General features: G+C 45.5%; 1 protein-coding gene across 1 annotated transcript in view; it reads left to right on the top strand.

Annotated features, from left to right (window-relative positions):
- The first annotated feature begins 803 nt into the window (after positions 1-803).
- Positions 804-20,562, top strand: part of TBC1D8 (TBC1 domain family member 8) — an 89,280-nt gene continuing 69,521 nt past the window's right edge. Inside the window, 2 exon segments of the mRNA XM_044284566.1 lie at positions 804-945; positions 1,093-1,264. Of these exon segments, the coding sequence (XP_044140501.1) occupies positions 1,138-1,264 (127 nt within the window). The 5' untranslated portion in view covers positions 804-945; positions 1,093-1,137.

The raw sequence follows: 20,562 nt of genomic DNA, 5'->3' as shown, positions 1-20,562 counted from the left end.
CGTTAAAAACGCAGAATATAGAACATGCTGCGATTTTAAAGCATTGCAGAAGTGATGCATGAAAAAAAATGCTCATGTGCACAGCCCCATTGAAATGAATGGGTCAGGATTCAGTGCAGGTGCAATGCGTTCACCTACTGCATTGCACCCGCGCGGAAATCTCGCCCGTGTGAACTCAGCCTTAATCTCCCTAATCTCCCGCTGCCTTTCTTGTGTGGCTCGTGGTACAGGCAGTATTTCAGAAAACATTACCTTTGAGGTCCTTGGCCTAAGCTTGTGACCTAAATCATTTTTAAGGACACTCCCCCTACCTCTGACTTTGTCATTGGTTCCGATTTGGACCATGACCGCTGGATCTTCTCTAGCCCCTCCCAGTAATCTGTCAACCCGATCCGCGATGTGTCAAACTCGAGCGCCAGGAAGATCCCGGTCTTTGTGACAGATCGCCCTATCTGTACCCCTAAAAATAGAGTCTCCCACTACCAGCACCTGTCTGGCCTGCCCTCCTGCTTACTGGAAATGACATTCCCCTGGCGTATATGGCGTATCCGTCCCTGCTAATATCTGTTCCCGATCATTGCCCCCTGTAAATATTCTGCTAATTACAGGAATGTGTGGTAGAAATCATGGCTTGTGGGCAGCAGGGCACAAGCTGTATGGGGGTGAGCACTATGATTGCCATTGATGGTGCTTGTGAATGAGCCCCAGGAGAGCAGCCACAGTGATTACTGTGATCCAGACCTCCAGCTACAATCAGATTATTATTCCCAGGAATATAAGACGCCCAGAGCAGAGGATGGGAGTGATAGTGCAGGCACAGTCCAGGATCCGTACAGGGCTGGCTGGGGATGAACTTCCTCTCTGGATGCCGGAACTGTACGTGTAGTGCAGGCGAGGAACAACAACACGGACTGGCACCGTGCATGTCAGCGGCTGCGGGGACAGGTGGGTCCATGGCTCAGGATAATGGGGGTTGTCCCCGGCGGACTGCGTAGTGTATGACTATGGCACTGCGTGCAGGAGCTGAGGGATCTCCCGGGGGCTCGGGCAGGACACGACCACTATGCCCTCACTGCTCTCTCTCTCTACCAGGGCGGCAGGACATGAGGCGGGAGTAGCGGCCGCACACACGGCGAGATGTGGCTGAAGCCGGAGGAGGTCCTGCTGAAGAACGCGCTGCGGCTATGGGTCACCCACAAGTCCAACCAGTACTTCATCCTGCAGCGCCGCCGCGGACATGGGGACAGCGCGGCCAAGTTCACGGGTGAGTCCACACAGGCCCCAGCACCGAGCTGCATGGCCATGAAAGGCAGTGTGTGCAGTCTGTGGGGGACCTCATCATTCCGGGTACCTATATATGTCTATGGGCTGAAAGGCAGTGTATGCAGTCTGTGGGGGACCTCATCATTCCGGGGACCTTTACATGTCTATGGGCTGAAAGGCAGTGTATGCAGTCTGTGGGGGACCTCATCATTCCGGGGACCTTTATATGTCTATGGGCTGAAAGGCAGTGTATGCAGTCTGTGGGGGACCTCATCATTCCGGGGACCTATATATGTCTATAGGCTGAAAGGCAGTGTATGCAGTCTGTGGGGGACCTCATCATTCCGGGGACCTTTACATGTCTATGGGCTGAAAGGCAGTGTATGCAGTCTGTGGGGGACCTCATCATTCCGGGGACCTATATATGTCTATGGGCTGAAAGGCAGTGTATGCAGTCTGTGGGGGACCTCATCATTCCGGGGACCTATATATGTCTATGGGCTGAAAGGCAGTGTATGCAGTCTGTGGGGGACCTCATCATTCCGGGGACCTATATATGTCTATGGGCTGAAAGGCAGTGTATGCAGTCTGTGGGGGACCTCATCATTCCGGGGACCTTTATATGTCTATGGGCTGAAAGGCAGTGTATGCAGTCTGTGGGGGACCTCATCATTCCGGGGACCTTTATATGTCTATGGGCTGAAAGGCAGTGTATGCAGTCTGTGGGGGACCTCATCATTCCGGGGACCTATATATGTCTATGGGCTGAAAGGCAGTGTATGCAGTCTGTGGGGGACCTCATCATTCCGGGGACCTATATATGTCTATGGGCTGAAAGGCAGTGTATGCAGTCTGTGGGGGACCTCATCATTCCGGGGACCTTTATATGTCTATGGGCTGAAAGGCAGTGTATGCAGTCTGTGGGGGACCTCATCATTCCGGGGACCTTTATATGTCTATGGGCTGAAAGGCAGTGTATGCAGTCTGTGGGGGACCTCATCATTCCGGGGACCTTTATATGTCTATGGGCTGAAAGGCAGTGTATGCAGTCTGTGGGGGACCTCATCATTCCGGGGACCTTTATATGTCTATGGGCTGAAAGGCAGTGTATGCAGTCTGTGGGGGACCTCATCATTCCGGGGACCTTTATATGTCTATGGGCTGAAAGGCAGTGTATGCAGTCTGTGGGGGACCTCATCATTCCGGGGACCTATATATGTCTATGGGCTTAAAGGCAGTGTATGCAGTCTGTGGGGGACCTCATCATTCCGGGGACCTTTACATGTCTATGGGCTGAAAGGCAGTGTATGCAGTCTGTGGGGGACCTCATCATTCCGGGGACCTATATATGTCTATGGGCTGAAAGGCAGTGTATGCAGTCTGTGGGGGACCTCATCATTCCGGGGACCTTTACATGTCTATGGGCTGAAAGGCAGTGTATGCAGTCTGTGGGGGACCTCATCATTCCGGGGACCTTTATATGTCTATGGGCTGAAAGGCAGTGTATGCAGTCTGTGGGGGACCTCATCATTCAGGGGACCTTTATATGTCTATGGGCTGAAAGGCAGTGTATGCAGTCTGTGGGGGACCTCATCATTCCGGGTACCTTTATATGACTATGGGCTGAAAGGTAATGGGGGACCTTATCATTCCGGGTACCTTTTATATGTCTATGGACTGAAAGCTAATGGGGGCCCTTATCATTCCGGTTACCTTATATGTCTATGGGCTGAAAGGTAATGGGGGACCTTATCATTCCGGGTACCTTTATATGTCTATGGGCTGAAAGGCAGTGTATGCAGTCTGTGGTGGACCTTATCATTCCGGGTACCTATATGTGTCTATGGGCTGAAAGGTAATGGGGGACCTTATCATTCCAGGTACCTATATACAGTACAGACCAAAAGTTTGGACACACCTTCTCATTCAAAGAGTTTTCTTTTGTTTCATGACTATGAAAATTGTAGATTCACACTGAAGGCATCAAAACTACGAATTAACACATGTGGAATTATATACATAACAAAAAAGTGAAACAACTGAAAATATGTCATATTCTAGGTTCTTCAAAGTAGCCACCTTTTGCTTTGATTACTGCTTTGCACACTCTTGGCATTCTCTTGATGAGCTTCAAGAGCTAGTCACCTGAAATGGTCTTCCAACAGTCTTGAAGGAGTTCCCAGAGATGCTTAGCACTTGTTGGCCCTTTTGCCTTCACTCTGCGGTTCAGCTCACCCCAAACCATCTCGATTGGGTTCAGGTCCGGTGACTGTGGAGGCCAGGTCCTCTGGCGCAGCACCCCATCACTCTCCTTCATGGTCAAATAGCCCTTACACAGCCTGGAGGTGTGTTTGGGGTCATTGTCCTGTTGAAAAATAAATGATGGTCCAACTAAACGCAAACCGGATGGAATAGCATGCCGCTGCAAGATGCTGTGGCAGCCATGCTGGTTCAGTATGCCTTCAATTTTGAATAAATCCCCAACAGTGTCACCAGCAAAGCACCATCACACCTCCTCCTCCTCCTCCATGCTTCACGGTGGGAACCAGGCATGTAGAGTCCATTCCGTCCACTTTTTCTGCGTGGTTGGAACCAAAGATCTCTAATTTGGACTCATCAGACCAAAGCACAGATTTCCACTGGTCTAATGTGCATTCCTTGTGTTCTTTAGCTCAAACAAGTCTCTTCTGCTTGTTGCCTGTCCTTAGCCGTGGTTTCCTAGCAGATATTCTACCATGAAGGCCTGATTTACAGTCTCCTCTTAACAGTTGTTCTAGAGATGTGTCTGCTGCTAGAACTCTGTGTGGCATAGACCTGGTCTCTAATCTGAGCTGCTGTTAACCTGCGATTTCTGAGGCTGGTGACTCGGATGAACTTATCCTCCGCAGCAGAGGTGACTCTTGGTCTTCCTTTCCTGGGGCGGTCCGCATGTGAGCCAGTTTCTTTGTAGCGCTTGATGGTTTTTGTGACTGCACTTGGGGACACTTTCAAAGTTTTCCCAATTTTTCGGACTGACTGACCTTCATTTCTTAAAGTAATGATGGCCACTCGTTTTTCTTTACTTAGCTGCTTTTTTTCTTGCCATAATACAAATTCTAACAGTCTATTCAGTAGGACTATCAGCTGTGTATCCACCTGACTTCTCCACAACACAACTGATGGTCCCAACCCCATTTATAAGGCAAGAAATCCCACTTATTAAACCTGACAGGGCACACCTGTGAAGTGAAAACCATTTCAGGTGACTACCTTTTGAAGCTCATCAAGAGAATGCCAAGAGTGTGCAAAGCAGTAATCAAAGCAAAAGGTGGCTACTTTGAAGAACCTAGAATATGACATATTTTCAGTTGTTTCACACTTTTTTGTTATGTATATAATTCCACATGTGTTAATTCATAGTTTTGATGCCTTCAGTGTGAATCTACAATTTTTATAGTCATGAAAATAAAGAAAACTCTTTGAATGAGAAGGTGTGTCCAAACTTTTGGTCTGTACTGTACATTTCATTAATATTTGGTACCATTGCCCTTAAAGGGGTTCTGCACTTTGTTTAAACTGATGATCTATCCTCTGGATAGATCATCAGCTTCTGATCGGCGGGGGTCCTACACCCGGGACCCCCGCCGATCAGCTGTTTGAGAAGGCAGCAGCGCCGCGGCCTTCTCACTGTTTACCGCTGGCCTAGTGACGTCACGACTTGTATCAACTAGTGTGGGCGGGGCTAAGCTTCATTCAAGGGAACAAGAGCTTAGCCCTGCCCAGGGCAGTCATACAAGCCGTGATGTCACTGGGCCAGCAGTAAACAGTGAGAAGGCTGCGGCGCTGCTGGAGCGCCGATGCCTTCTCAAACAGCTGATCGGCGGGGGTCCCGGGTGTCGGACCCCCGCTGATCAGAAGCTGATATCTATCCAGAGGATAGATCATCAGTTTAAACAAAGTGCAGAACCCCTTTAAACTGTATGACTTGGGTCAAATGTTTTGGATATCCTTCCACAAGCTGTCAGAATTTGGGCCCATTCCTCCTGACAAAACTGGTGTAACTGAGCCATGTTTGTTGGTCGCCTTGCTCGCACCTGTCTTTTCAGCTTTGCCCATAAATTTTCAATAGGATTGAGATCAGGGCTTTGTGATGGCCACTAGAGATGAGCGAATTTCATATTTGTTCGTTCACGCTTCGTTTGGTGGTAAAAGCAGAATTGCATTATGATCTGTGGTAAAGGAATACATAACACAATTCTGTGACTGAATGCATAATGGAATGCCTTTAGAGGAATTCCGTTATTCATTCTGTCATAATAGAAGTCTATGGGCTGCATAACGGATCTGTCCCGTTTCCGTTATGCAGGGGAGTATGATGACTGGACATTCCCATCTTGTTTGTACTTGCGTATAATTGTACAGATGAACGAGCCGCTTCAGGTACAGATGTAGCAGAGTTAGCGCTCAAGCTCTTAACGTGATGAGTTAAGAAATTTGAGTTATCTTGAGACAAAAGCCATTGAAAATCAATTGAAGGTGTTTGCTTAACGCATTTAGTTTAGATAACACGTCTCATAAAGCATGTGTGTTGACTCTACTACAGCCGTATCTTGAAATCGATAACATAAAAAAAGTATTGCAATACTCGATACTACGCAAAAAAATAAAATACCAAAAAAAAGCCGCGTGCATTCCGCATTTTATGGAACGTCCGGCCCTTAATCGAACAGTCCTATCCTATTTTTGAGGGGGACAAGGTGACAAAAAATATATGGGGAATTACGCAGTTTTATTTTATTTTTTTCTGTTACGGCGTTCACCGCATAGGAGATATTTTTTTTATTTTAATAGTTTGGACTTTTCGGACATGGCGATATGTGATTTATTTACTGTTCATATATTTTATATGTAAAATTGGGAAAAGTGATTTATACTTAATATTTTGGTGTATTTATTACCGGTATTATTTATATTTTTTTTACTTTTTATTTAATAACCATTTCCCCCCCTTAGGGGCTAGAACCTGGGATCTTTTAATCCCTTGTCCTATTCGCCCTAATAGAGCTCTATCAGGGTGACTAGGACTTCACACTCTCCCTGCTGCCCTGTGCATAGTACACACAGCAGCAGGTAGTTTACCATGGCAGCCAGAGCTTCAGTAGTGTCCTGGTTACCATGGTAACCGATCGGAGCCCCAGGATTACACTGCTGGGTCTCCGATCAGAACCTGCCACTGTACCACCAATGAGGAGGAGGAGGGGGGGGGACCCTATAGCCACTGCTACCAGGGCTCTGCAATGTCACAGAGGTCGGGTGCAGGCTATGTGATTCTGCTGCCACACCCGCCTCCTGTATCTGCATTAGGGCTGCACGATAAATCGAAAAAATAATCGAATCGCGATAATCGGCAAATGCGATATGGCGATTTGGCCGACTCGAAAATGCCGCGATTATATATAAAGGGGCCCCGCGCACATAACTGCCTTTTGCGTGTAAAGTGTTTTACTAGTGTGTGTGTGTGGGTGAAACAATCTCTCTCCTAACAGGTCCGGCCTCTGTACTCACTATGAATGCAATGCTCTGCAGCGAGCGGCAGCGAGGTGGCTGGCCGGCGCGTGAGACGTCACTTAGTAACGCTCGCTGCAGTGCATTGCATTCATAGTGAGTACAGAGGCCGGACCTGTTAGGAGAGAGATTGTTTCACCCACACACACACTAGTAAAACACTTTACACGCAAAAGGCAGTTATGTGCCCAGTTTAGGACACATGAGGGGGACCAGCATAAGATGCTATATGTCTTAAGCTGGTCCCCCTCATGGCCCTATGTGTCCTCCACACATCCCCTATAACAGTGCCATCCACAGGTCCCCCATAAGTGTCCTCCACAGGTCCCCCATATAACAGCGCCCTCCACAGATCCCCCATATAACAGCGCCCTCCACAGATCCCCCATATAACAGCGCCCTCCACAGATCCCCCATATAACAGCGCCCTCCACAGATCCCCCACATAACAGCGCCCTCCACAGATCCCCCACATAACAGCGCCCTCCACAGATCCCCCACATAACAGCGCCCTCCACAGATCCCCCACATAACAGCGCCCTCCACAGATCCCCCACATAACAGCGCCCTCCACAGATCCCCCACATAACAGCGCCCTCCACAGATCCCCCACATAACAGCGCCCTCCACAGATCCCCCACATAACAGCGCCCTCCACAGATCCCCCACATAACAGCGCCCTCCACAGATCCCCCACATAGACAGCGCCCTCCACAGATCCCCACAGAACAGTGCGCCCTCGCACAGATCCCCCACATAACAGCGCCCTCCACAGATCCCACTACACAGCGCCCTCCACAGATCCCCCCCCCACACACGCGCCCAGCCACAGATCCCCCCCCCACAACACAGCGCCCTCCACAGATCCCCCCCCCACAACACAGCGCCCTCCACAGATCCCCCCCCCCACAACACAGCGCCCTCCACAGATCCCCCCCCCCACAACAAGCAACAGCGCCCTCACAGATCCCCCCCCCACAACACAAGCGCCCCTCCACAGATCCCCCCCCCACAACACAGCGCCCTCCACAGATCCCCCCCCCCCACACACAGCGCCCTCCACAGATCCCCCCCCCCACAACACAGCGCCCTCCACAGATCCCCCCCCCCCCCACAACACAGCTCCCTCCACAGATCCCCCCCCCCACAACACAGCGCCCTCCACAGATCCCCCCCCCCCCACAAACAGCGCCCTCCACAGATCCCCCCCCCCACAACACAGCGCCCTCCACAGATCCCCCCCCCCACAACACAGCGCCCTCCACAGATCCCCCCCCATAACTATGTCATACCCAGCCGCGTCAGCGGCTCATATGGGAAAATCCAAGCAAATAGACCTCTAGCACAATTATTTTAAAATATCGCATCGCATATCGTTATCGCAATTTTTAGGGCCCTAATCGCAATCGCACAAAATTCCCATATCGTGCAGCCCTAATCTGCATTAGACGTCAGTTTTCATTGGTGGCGCAGTGTGCCCGTCCCTCCTCCGCTCCTCTCTCTCCTAATTGGCAGCGGCACAGGGGGAGGGAGAGAGTGACTCCTTCTTCCCTGTGCTGCTGAGGGAACATGGCGCATGCTGACAGCAGCGTGCTCTGTTATCTGAAACTGAGCCACTATCGATAAAAGGCGAATAAAAGTATTGATTGGGTATCGATATTTTGATACCCACAATAACCCTACACAGGTGTGTCTCTAATTAGCTCAGATGTCGCCAACAAACCTAACAGAAGCTTCCAAACACATGACCTCATCATATGCGCAGTCCAGAATTGTTTAAAGGCATAGTAATCTTGGTGTACAAAGAAAAAATCCAGCTCAGTTCAGGTGAAGTATGGTAGACTTTATTCCAACGTCTAAAGGAAGGACCCATATATCTAAGAGGAAGGACCCATATATCTAAGAGGTCCGAAACGCGTAATTTACACTTGCTGTACGGATTTTAGACGTTGGAGTAAAGTCTACCATATGTCACCTGAACTGAGCTGGATTTTTTCTTTGTACATTTCTGGACTTTACCGCATCCAGGTGCGGCATCCGTGCGCAGGTGAGAGCTGCCTTACAACTATAGTAATCTTAGTGTATGTAAACTTTTGACATTGCAGAAAGTAATAACCATGCCTTAAAACATTCTCTCATTATTCTGGCATTTGGCTAATAATAATAATTGACCAAAAACGGTTTATTCAGACTTCTTGTCAGATTGAGAAAAACATGCATGTTTGTCTTTTTATATAGAGTATGTAAGCTTCTGGTTTCAACTGTATGTACAATCCTTGGATAATGGTTTATAACAGAACAGTGAGCGAGTGCTGTATTGTATGTGTGTATGTATATTATAGCAGTGAACCGCAAGCAAGTGTGTTGCGATGTCTGTGAGAAGATGATTGCGTCCTCGTGTCATTCCTAACGTACCCAGTGATATCCGGCAAGTTCAGGATCTTTACAAAAAACCTTCCCGGACACCAGATTTACATATCTGCCAAAGTTGCTGTGTTTATGAGAAGATATTAGAAGGAAGGTGGAGACATTGTAACTTTGGCTGGAGCTTGCGCCCTCTTGTCATGCCTACTGCTGGCCCAGGAATGTCCGGCATAATTAGGAGCCTTATCTTCCCGGACACTCTATTTACCTGTGTGAAAATTTGAGGTCAGATGGTTTAGTTCATGGGTGTCAAACATGCGGCCCGCAGGCCGCATGCGGCCCGCAATGAATATCTTTGCGGCCCGGCAGTCTAGTATCTCTGAACATGAGCGCGCTGCTATCGGCGCGCTCATGTTCTCTCAGCAGCACAGGGAGAAGGAAGCTGTCCTCCCTCCCCCTGTGCTGCTGCCGCTGCCGCCAATGAGAAGAGAGGGGGGGGGGGAGGAGGGGCGGGCGCACTGCGCCACCAATGAGGAGAGAGGGGCGGAGGAGGGGCGGGCGCACTGAGCCACCAATGATAGGACTATTCCCATTTCCCACACAGAGCGGCGCCCAGCGATGTCTCAGCACTCACCATTAGTCCTGGGCGCCGCTCCGTTCGCCCGCAGTGCCCCATTACTGTCTCCTCTCCTGCTCCACATGCTGCTGATTACTATCGGAGCGATGGGAGGAGACATCAGCTTCACTAGTGGGCGTTCCTTCTCCCTGCGCTGCGATTGGACAGCGCTACAGCCAGGAAGAAGGAACGCTCACTAGTGAAGCTGATGTCTCCTCCCATCGCTCCGATAGTAATCAGCAGCATGTGGAGCAGGAGAGGAGACAGTAATGGAGCACTGCAGGCGAACGGAGCGGCGCCCAGGACTAATGGTGAGTGCTGAGACATCGCTGAGCGCCACTCTGTGGCCTGATAGTGAAAGTCAGTCTTTAACACAATACAGGAGGTGGGTGCCGGCAGCAGAATCGCATTGCCGGCACCCTGCCGCTGACAGGGAGCTGCGATCAGAGGCAGTTAACCCCTTAGGTGCCGCACCTGAGGGGTTAACTGCTGATCTGCCAGTACCAGCCTCCTGTATAAAGGGGTAATTTATCATTGGTGGTGCAGTGTGCCCCCCCCCCCCCTCAACCCCCCATCCCATTAAAATCATTGGTGGCACAGTGCGCCAGCCCCTCTCAACCCCCCCAGTATTAAAATCATTGGTGGCAGTGGCCACAGGGACTGGTGGTGCAGTGGCAGCTTCTGATCGGAGCCCCAGCTGTGTAAGCCTGGGGCTCCGATCAGTTACCATGGCAGCCAGGACGCTACAGAAGCCCTGGTTGCCATGGTAACATCCCTGATGCTGTGTGCACAAGGCACAGAGCAGCAGGGACAGTGTGAAGTCCTATTCACCCTGATAGAGCTGAATAGGACAAGGGATGAAAGATCCCAGGTTCTCGCCCCTTAGGCTACTTTCACACTTGCGTTCAGAACGGATCTGTCTGCATTATATTGTAAAAAAAAATATATATATTTTTTTTTGATGCGGCCCACATAAACTTAAATTTTGTTTTTTTGGCCCATGTTAGCCTTTGAGTTTGACATGCTTGGTTTAGGTGATTGGATACCTAAAGAGGACAGACAATGGACATTCCTTTTTATAATATAGATACAGACGTGGACAAAATTGTTGGTACCCTTTGGTCAATGAAAGAAAAAGTCACAATGGTCACAGAAATAACTTTAATCTGACAAAAGTAATAATAAATTAAAATTCTATAAATGTTAACCAATGAAAGTCAGACATTGTTTTTCAACCATGCTTCAACAGAATTATGTAAAAAAATAAACTCATGAAACAGGCATGGACAAAAATGATGGTACCCCTAGAAAACACAGAACATAATGTGACCAAAGGGACATGTTAATTCAAGGTGTGTCCACTAATTAGCATCACAGGTGTCTACAACCTTGTAATCAGCCATTGGGCCTATATATATGGCTCCAGGTAATCACTGTGTTGTTTGGTGATATGGTGTGTACCACACTCGACATGGACCAGAGGAAGCAAAGGAAAGAGCTGTCTCAAGAGATCAGAAAGAAAATTATAGACAAGCATGTTAAAGGTAAAGGCTATAAGACCATCTCCAAGCAACTAGATGTTCCTGTGAGTACAGTTGCACATATTATTCATAAGTTTAAGATCCATGGGACTGTAGCCAACCTCCCTGGACGTGGCCGCAGGAGGAAAATTGATGACAAATCTAAGAGACGGATAATCCGAATGGTAACAAAAGAGCCTAGAAAGACTTCTAAAGAGATTCAAGGTGAACTTCATGCTCAAGGAACATCAGTGTCAGATCGCACCATCCGTCGTTGTTTGAGCCAAAGTGGACTACATGGGAGACGACCAAGGAGGACACCATTGTTGAAAACGAATCATAAAAAAGCAAGACTGGAATATGCCAAACTACATGTTGACAAGCCACAAAGCTTCTGGGAGAATGTCCTGTGGACAGATGAGACAAAAATCGAAGTTTTTGCCAAGGCACATCAGCTGTATGTTCACAGACGAAAAAATGAAGCATATCAAGAAAAGAACACTGTCCCTACTGTGAAACATGGAGGAGGCTCTGTTATGTTCTGGGGCTGCTTTGCTGCGTCTGGCACAGGGTGTCTTGAATCTGTGCAGGGTACAATGAAATCTCAAGACTATCAAGGAATTCTAGAGAGAAATGTACTAGCCAGTGTCAGAAAGCTTGGTCTCAGTCGCAGGTCATGGGTCTTGCAACAGGACAATGACCCAAAACACACCGCTAAAAACACCCAAGAATGGCTAAGAGGAAAAAATTGGACTATTCTAAAGTGGCCTTCTATGAGCCCTGACCTCAATCCTATTGAGCATCTTTGGAAGGAGCTGAAACATGCAGTCTGGAAAAGGCACCCTTCAAACCGGACACAACTGGAGCAGTTTGCTCATGAGGAGTGGGCCAAAATACCTGCTGAGAGGTGCAGATGTCTCATTGACAGTTACAGGAAGCGTTTGATTGCAGTGATTGCCTCAAAAGGTTGCGCAACAAAATATTAAGTTAGGGGTACCATCATTTTTGTCCATGCCTGTTTCATGAGTTTATTTTTTTACATAATTCTGTTGAAGCATGGTTGAAAAACAATGTCTGACTTTCATTGGTTAACATTTATAGAATTTTAATTTATTATTACTTTTGTCAGATTAAAGTTATTTCTGTGACCATTGTGACTTTTTCTTTCATTGACCAAAGGGTACCAACAATTTTGTCCACGTCTGTATATTTCCTGGCATGTACCTGGCTCACAGGACGGCTATGCCCCTAGCATGTATTATGCCTTCCTCTCTGCCCCCTGTTCATCTCCAGAGCGGTATATCAAGCCGTTGTCTCCATCTCCTAGATGTAACTGCCTGTGATCTAGTGATGGTTCTGACATGAATCACCTTGTTAATGGTTCAATAGACTTTAATTACGGGATAATGGAGGCAATTTATGGCGGTCCATTAGCCCATTATTGCTTTACTGTGTGTAATCTTCTGTGTACTTTAATTTAACTCAAGCCGCCTTCTATGTTATATATCAGAGTAATGTCCCATTACTGCCATCTATGACCTTATAGTATTAGCTCCTCTTTCAGGCATCTTTGTCCTGAAGTCATGGTTTCTCCATCATAAGAGAAAATGCAGTGTAAGGTCTCATGCAAACGAACGTATCTTGTGTCCGTTCCGTGTTTCTTTTTTTTTTTTTTTTTTTGCGGATAGGATGCGGACCCATTCATTTCAATGGGTCCGCAAAAAAATGCGGACAGCACACCGTTTGCGATCTAAATGTCTGTTCCGTAGCCCCGCAAAAAACAAAATAAAAAATGGAACATGTCCTATTCTTGTCCGTTTTAGGCATTGTTACAATGGATCTGCAAAAAAATAAATGGATGGCATACTGATGTCGTCCGTTTATTTTTGCGGACCGTAAAACACATACGGTCCTGTGCATGTAGCCTAAGGGGTATGAAGAACGTGTTTTACTCTACATCATACAGCTGTATTAAAATCTTTTCCATTATTTTCTGGAGCCATAGGGAGAATGCAACCTCCAGTATTGAGAAATATCGCCTATGGGAACAGCTCCCATTATTACCATTTGTATCATATTTCCACATCTGGAAAGTATACTAATATGTTTTAGGTATTGTTGTGTGATTGCCGGAATATCTACACTAGAGAAGGTTGTATTAGATGCACATAAGTGCATAGAGGATAATAATGAGTGAAGACTATGCTCAAGGAATGTAGTGTCAGTGAGCCAAGGAACACTTCAGGCTGGAGTGTCTGGTTCCTGTTATGTTTCTTTTATAGGAAGATCAGGATATGGAAAATGGCCACTGCGGTGAGATTTTAGACATTTTTTTATTTTCTTATTTTACGCTGGGAGAACTTGAATCTTAAAATTTTATAAAACTTTACTATTGCATTGGGGTCGGCTTTACAGTCCGTGATACGGATAAGAATAGGAGATATTCTGTTTTGAGGTGAATGGGTCCACTTCCAACTCGCAACAAATGCGGCTCAGATTTTGACCCTAACCACGGTTGTGTGCATGAGGCCTTATGTTTTATCCAACCTAGAGATATTTTATGACTGACCGTAATCACTAGTAAGTACCCTTTGGTTTATTTCACACAAGTCACGGTCTGTTCAGGGAAAAACTGATAGTCTTGCACGCAAGTTGAATCATTTTTTATTTTATTTTTTATTTCTTTTCTGCGACTGTGTTCAGTATTTTTTTTTTTTTCTGCACGTTTTGTATGCGTTTTTCATGCACATGAAGAAAAACGAAAGAATAACACTCCACATCTCCTTGTAACCATCAGTGATAAACGCATTGTATCTGGACGCCTTCAGTTTTTCACGCAAGCTCCATTCACTTCTGTGGAACTAGAGCAGCGTGAAAACACAAAATATAAAACATGCTGCGATTTTTTATTTATTTTTTTCCCTGAAATCTGTGGTAAACAATGTTCAAGTATACAGACCCATTGAAAGACAGACAGCATCACATCTGGGTGGAAAACAGACGTGCAATATTCACTCGTATTAAATGGGGCAGTGGTTTCCATTGCGTATTCTTCATATTGTATTTAATAATGCTGTATGATCTGAATCCGGGCAGGTTGGTTCACATTCTCCTGTGGCTAGATACCGGAACTGTGCAGTCTCCCATCAGATGGCAGAAGCTGTTCTCCGTGTGCAGTATCAGGGTATACACAGATCAGATCTAACGCTTATTTGAGCACTTGTGATCACTACTAACACGCTTTGACCTGTTACCGTAGTAACACATGACTAATCCACCCCAGACTACCATTTTCTCCTGTTGCATAAAAGAAAAAACAGTAGTCTTAAGGCTTTCCGCTAGATCCTGCTATTGCCTAACATTAGACATATGTGGAGGTGCTGGGAAATAAACGTAACTAGTTTCCAGGCTTATGTGATGGATTTGCAATTACATCGTAAAGGGGTTCTGCAGTTTGTTTAAACTGATGATCTATCACTCTGTTCACTTGAATGGAGCTTAGGTTAATCATGTCCCCCCCCCCCCCTTTAGACGTCTCTTCTCAAGACTAAATAAATTAAATTCTTTTGATTGGGGATTAACCAATTATTGGCCGATATTCATGATTTCTGATCGTTCACAGGTTATCAGTATCGATTCTAAAAAATCTATATCGGTCGATCCCTACTTTTAATCTTTCATTATAACTAAGACCCTCCATGCCCCTTATCAGTTTAGTCGCTGTCCTCTGTACTGTTTCCAGCTGCCGTGCATCCTTTCTATGTACTGGTGCCCAGAACTGAACTGCATATTCCAGTTGAGGCCGCACCAACGCTTTGTAACGTGTTAATATTACATGCCTGCCTCGTTTAATGCATGACAATATCCTGGTGGCCTTAGAAGCAGCTGACTGACATTCTATGCTGTTATTTATTCTACCATCTATGTGACTCTCCCAGTGTTACATCTCCTAGGACATATGAAGCACAGAGATTATTACTACCAAGATGCATAACTTTACATTTGTCCACATTGAACCTCATTTGCCAAGTTGAGGCCCAATCACTCAGAGTGTCCAAGTCGGCTTGTAGTTTATGGACATCTTTCATAGACTGTACAATACTACATAGCTTAGTGTCATCTGCAAAAATAGAAATGGTGCTATTAATCCCGTCCTCAATATCATTAGCAAAAAAATTAAATAAGAGAGGACCCAGCACTGAACCTTGGGGTATTCAATATATAACCCGGGACCAATCTGAATAGGAATCATTGACCACAACTCTGGACGCGGTCCTTCAGCCAGTTTTCAAACCAATTACAGACTATACTTTCCACATGCTCCTGTATATAGTCCCTTAAGAGTCCTTCAAACATTTTTTCCCCCAACAGAGTTTAAACTAACTGGTCTATAATTGCCTGTGGAGGACCTAGATCCTTATTTGAATATGGGTATCACATTTACGTAGAGAATCTTTAAAAATTTATAAACAGCAGTTCAGCAATGACTGAACTGAGCTCTTTAAAGGATAACTGTCACACTTAGACCCTAATTTCAATTTTCATATATGTAGTTACTAATAACATGATATTCCAGAATCAGTTACTATTAGACTGACTTACCCCATATTTAATAAGATTCAGCCCTTAGCAACCAGTCTGCATAAAACGGCAATTTCACTATTCAGTTTAGATGGCCGCCACTGCCCTCACCCTGAGGCTAATCCCGCCTGCCCTCACTAGCCAGTAACAATAGCCCCCCAAAAGTGTCAGTAACCAGAGCCCTCCCGCCTAAAGGGTTTATCTCCTGCAGCACAAAGGGGTCCTCTTACCACATGTTGCTTTCATTTATACACTGAGCAGACGGCAGATCTCCCTTCCCTGGTCTGCGCTGCACCAACTCTGCATTCTCCAGCTCTGCTGAGTGAGGGAGCGTCTGCCAAGCGCAAGGACAGGGAGGAGTGCACACAGCCCAGGCACTGTTATCAGCTGCTGGGGAGGACCTGGCTTTAATCATTTACACACAGTCCCTGGCTGTCTGTAATCTGACCTTGCACGCTGCCTGCTTCTGCGTCCTCCGTCCTTCAACAGATAGATGGACCATGCCTAGCAACACTATTTTAAGCACATGTAAAAGTAGGCAGTACAGGGAACAAAAATGTGGAATACACAGCGAAAAGTTGAAATGGGGCCACCAAGGAGATATTAATCACCACAATCCATGACAGTTATACTTTAAGCACTCTTGGGTGTAATCCATCTGGACCCGGAGCCTTGTGCACATTTACCTTTATTTAACATTAGTAGAAAAGACCGGCACTCGCTGTAGATGATTCTTTGTATTTATTCAGTCATATATACAGGCAATAAGTGACGCGTTTCGGTGCTACCGCACCTTCATCAGACTTCATAAGTCTGATGAAGGTGCGGTAGCACCGAAACGCGTCACTTATTGCCTGTATATGCGACTGAATAAATACAAAGAATCATCTACAGAGAGTGCCGGTCTTTTCTACTAATTTTACATTGGGACGCCATCCCATAGACTCGTGCACCGCGACCTCAAACAGCAGTGCCGACCTGTGATCATCATAATACCTTTATTTAACTTTATCTTGGACCATATCTACAGTTAGCCAATTGAGTATATTACTGGATGTACTAACAGCCCCAGCACCACAAATATCAGCTCTCTTCAATATACAGAGCTAAAAACTCAATTTAGTAACTCTGCCTTTTCCTGATCTTCAGTGACTAACCCCCCCATTACCATTATTTAGGGGACTTGCCTCATCAGACCTTGGTTTTTTAGCATTTATAAATTTAAAGATTTTTGGGGATTTGTTCTGCTCTTTTGCCACCAGCTGCTCGTTTTTGTATTTTTGCTAATTTTATCTCCTTTTTACAGATTTTATTAATCCCTTTGTAAACTTCAAATGCTACAGCTGACCCCTCAGATTATTATTATTATTATTATTATTTTTTTTTTTTAAATGCCCTTTCTTTTGTCTTTTATTGGCCTTTTTACAGTAGCTGTAAGTCATGGGGGGTTTAATTTTAGCCGTTTATACTTGTTACCTAAAGGAATACCTGTTTTTTGTTCAATAACTAAATGTGGATTTAAATCTCCCCCATTTATCCTCAGTATTATGTGACAGTAGCTGCTCCCAGTCTATGCCCCGAAATGTTGCCCTCAACCCAGGGAAATTTCCCTTTTTAAAATTCTGTATTTTCGCTCTGTCTGACAGTTTGCTTCTTATAGTTTAGGGGGAATAGAATTATATTGTGGTCACTATTACCTAGTGTTTCTCGAACAGTAACATTTCCAACAAGCTCTGCACTATTAGAAATGATAAATGATATTTAGGGCACTCTAATATCTGGCAGTTGCAAGGAAACGGGCAAAATATAGATACCTAAAATTGTTTATTCAGTACATATAGATAAGAATATTAAAAAAATAAACATGAAAATCAAATAAAGAAAGCAAAAAACATAAAATTTATGTCCACGTCACGTAACATTCAAATATTATAACATCCCTAAAAAAAATCCCTAAGATGGGCGAATATCAGTAAGGGCGCTTTGCTGTGTTGGTTTCGGTTCTTTGGCAACCCACGTGATGCAGAGTTGCCGATCCGCCCTGCTATTGGATGCCAACTAATCAGTGAAACTTGTGGAGCGCTCCATTAGTTATTAAAGAAACTTGATTATAGAGTTTGATATTTTGGGTCAGTTATAGCTGTTTTCTTGTGTACTGTCTCCTCTCAGCACCAGACGCGTTTCAGAGCTACGTGCTCCTTTAGTGGTGGGCAGTACACTACTTACTAAGTCTTTTTAAAGGAAAGTTCATAATAGGCACAGAGATATGGAATGCATAAACTGGATTTTCTTAATCCTGTATATATTGCTGCACTCCTTTTCCCATCCTTCCTGCAGCGGTCATCCTCCTGGTTGCTAGAACAATTGCCCTGCTGCAGTGTTGCTGGCCCTGGGCTTTCATCCCTAATACAGTCCTGATCAAAAGTTTTTAAGACAACTTGAAACATGGCAGAAAATCATATTTAGCATGGCTGGATCTTAACTAGGTTCCAAGTAGAGCTTCAACATGCAACAAGAAGAAATGGGAGTGAGACAAAACATTTTTTGAGAATTTAATTTAATGAAAACAATGAATAAACTAAAACAGGCTGTTTTTCAGCTGATCAAAAGTTTAGGTCCACATGCCTTTAAAAGGCCAAATCTGTGCAAAGATGTGGATTCATTGTCATTTTCTGTCAGGTAGTCACACGTTGTGATGGCAAAAGCAAAAAAACTCTCCCTTTTTGAACGTGGTCTGTTGTTGAACTGCATAAGCAGGGTCTCTCACAGCGTGCCATCGCTGCTGAGGTGGGACGCAGTAAGACAGTCATTTGGAATTTCTTAAATGATCCTGAGGGCTATGGAACACAAAAGTCAAGTGGAAGACCCCTAAAAATTTCACCAGCACTGAGCCGGAGGATCCAATTCGCTGTTTGTCAAGACACTGGACGATCCTCGACCCAAATTAAGGCCCTTACTGGTGCTGACTGCAGCCCCATAACCATCAGACGGCATCTGAGACTGAAGGGCTTCAAAAACAAAAAACTTCTTCAAAGGCCTCATCTCCTTGAACGCCACAGAACTGCTCGTTTGGACTTTGCAAGAGAGCACCAAACATGGGACATTCAAAGGTGGAAGAAAGTTTTATTCTCTAATGAGAAATGTAACCTTGATGGTCCTGATGGTTTCCAACGTTACTGGCATGACAAGCAGATCCCACCTGAGATGTTTTCTACGTGCCACAGTTGAGGGGCGCCATAATGGTCTGTGGTGCTTTTTCCTTCAGTGGAACAATGGAGCTTCAGGAAGTACAGGGGCGTCAAATGGCCGCTGGCTATGTCCAGATGTTGCAGAGAGCATTCCTCATGACTGAGGGCCCTCGTCTGTGTGGCAACTGACTGGGTTTTTCAACAGGACAACGCTACAGTACACAATTCCCGCAGGACAAGGGACTTCTTCCAGGAGAATAACATCACTCTTTTGGCCCATCCTGCGTGTTCCCCTGATCTAAATCCAATTGAGAACCTTTGGGGATGGATGGCAAGGGAAGTTTACAAAAATGGACAACAGTTCTAGACAGTAGATGGCCTTCGTGCGGCCGTCTTCACCACTTGGAGAAATGTTCCCACTCACCTCATGGAAACCCTAGCATCAAGCATGCCGTTTTTTTTTTTTTTTAAAGTTATAAACAATAACGGTGGAGTTCATGTTTGGAAGTTGGATTTCTGTTTTGGGGGGGTTTATTTTTTTTTTTTTTTTTTTTAGGTGTGGTCCTAAACTTTTGATCAGGACTGTATCAGCCAAACGGGCATATTTACTAGTGCATTCCAGCTCAGGGCTAGCCTCCCTGGCACTTTACCCTTTAACCCTTCTTCCTACATTAACCCAACTACTGACCTGATAGTCCTGATCTTGCCCTCCTCCTCCTACCTCCATTTCACTGACCCCAGTCATTGCCTGCACAGTGAGGTCTAAGCCTCTCTCCAGGTTTGTAATGCCCCTAAGTATTTCAAGCTGCCTATTTAGATCCAAGATCTGAGCTTCCAAATATGCAACATGTTTGCATCTAGTGCAAATTCGCTCTTAAAGGCACGCATACATTGCACAGGACACGCACTTAGTGGCATTGTCCATGGAGCACATGTTTAATGGGATGTACAGTAAAGAAGGAAAACAGTAAATATAACTTAGATTTAGACCCTGTCTGCTGTGGTTGGAGAACTAGCTAGAATCAAGCCAAGGTTAGAGAGTCATTTACTAGAACTGAAATAGATGGAATACTGGTATAATGTATCAAGATCCAATGAATTGCTTATGATTGTATTAGCAGGCACATACATTATTATGAGGTTCATTAATATTTGTGTCTTTTTCCCTGGGTGACTCTTGTATCTTCCATCTTCTGGCTTTACTGCAGCAATTATTTCATATTTTCGGACTTTTTCATGTATTCCGTGGCTCCTTCCTCTAGATAAGCGCAGTATATACACATAGTTGGCCAACAGACCTAATGTCCGCCTTCGTATTATTCACAGCACTGAATGAGGAAGTAACACACAGCGCAGAGTTTCCTGTGGTTTTTCTCCTGCTCAACTATTATCGCAGCCCATCGTCATCCCTGAAAGCTTTATTTTTTTTTTAATCTTTTTTATTTTATTTATTTTTTTGTTTATCCATTTAAATACAATGTGTTTG

Source organism: Bufo gargarizans, chromosome 3, assembly GCF_014858855.1.
Source record: "Bufo gargarizans isolate SCDJY-AF-19 chromosome 3, ASM1485885v1, whole genome shotgun sequence".
NCBI classification, from domain to species: domain Eukaryota; kingdom Metazoa; phylum Chordata; class Amphibia; order Anura; family Bufonidae; genus Bufo; species Bufo gargarizans.
The sequence above is the reverse complement of the archived record's forward strand: the minus strand, read 5'-3'. Positions and strand labels throughout refer to the sequence as shown.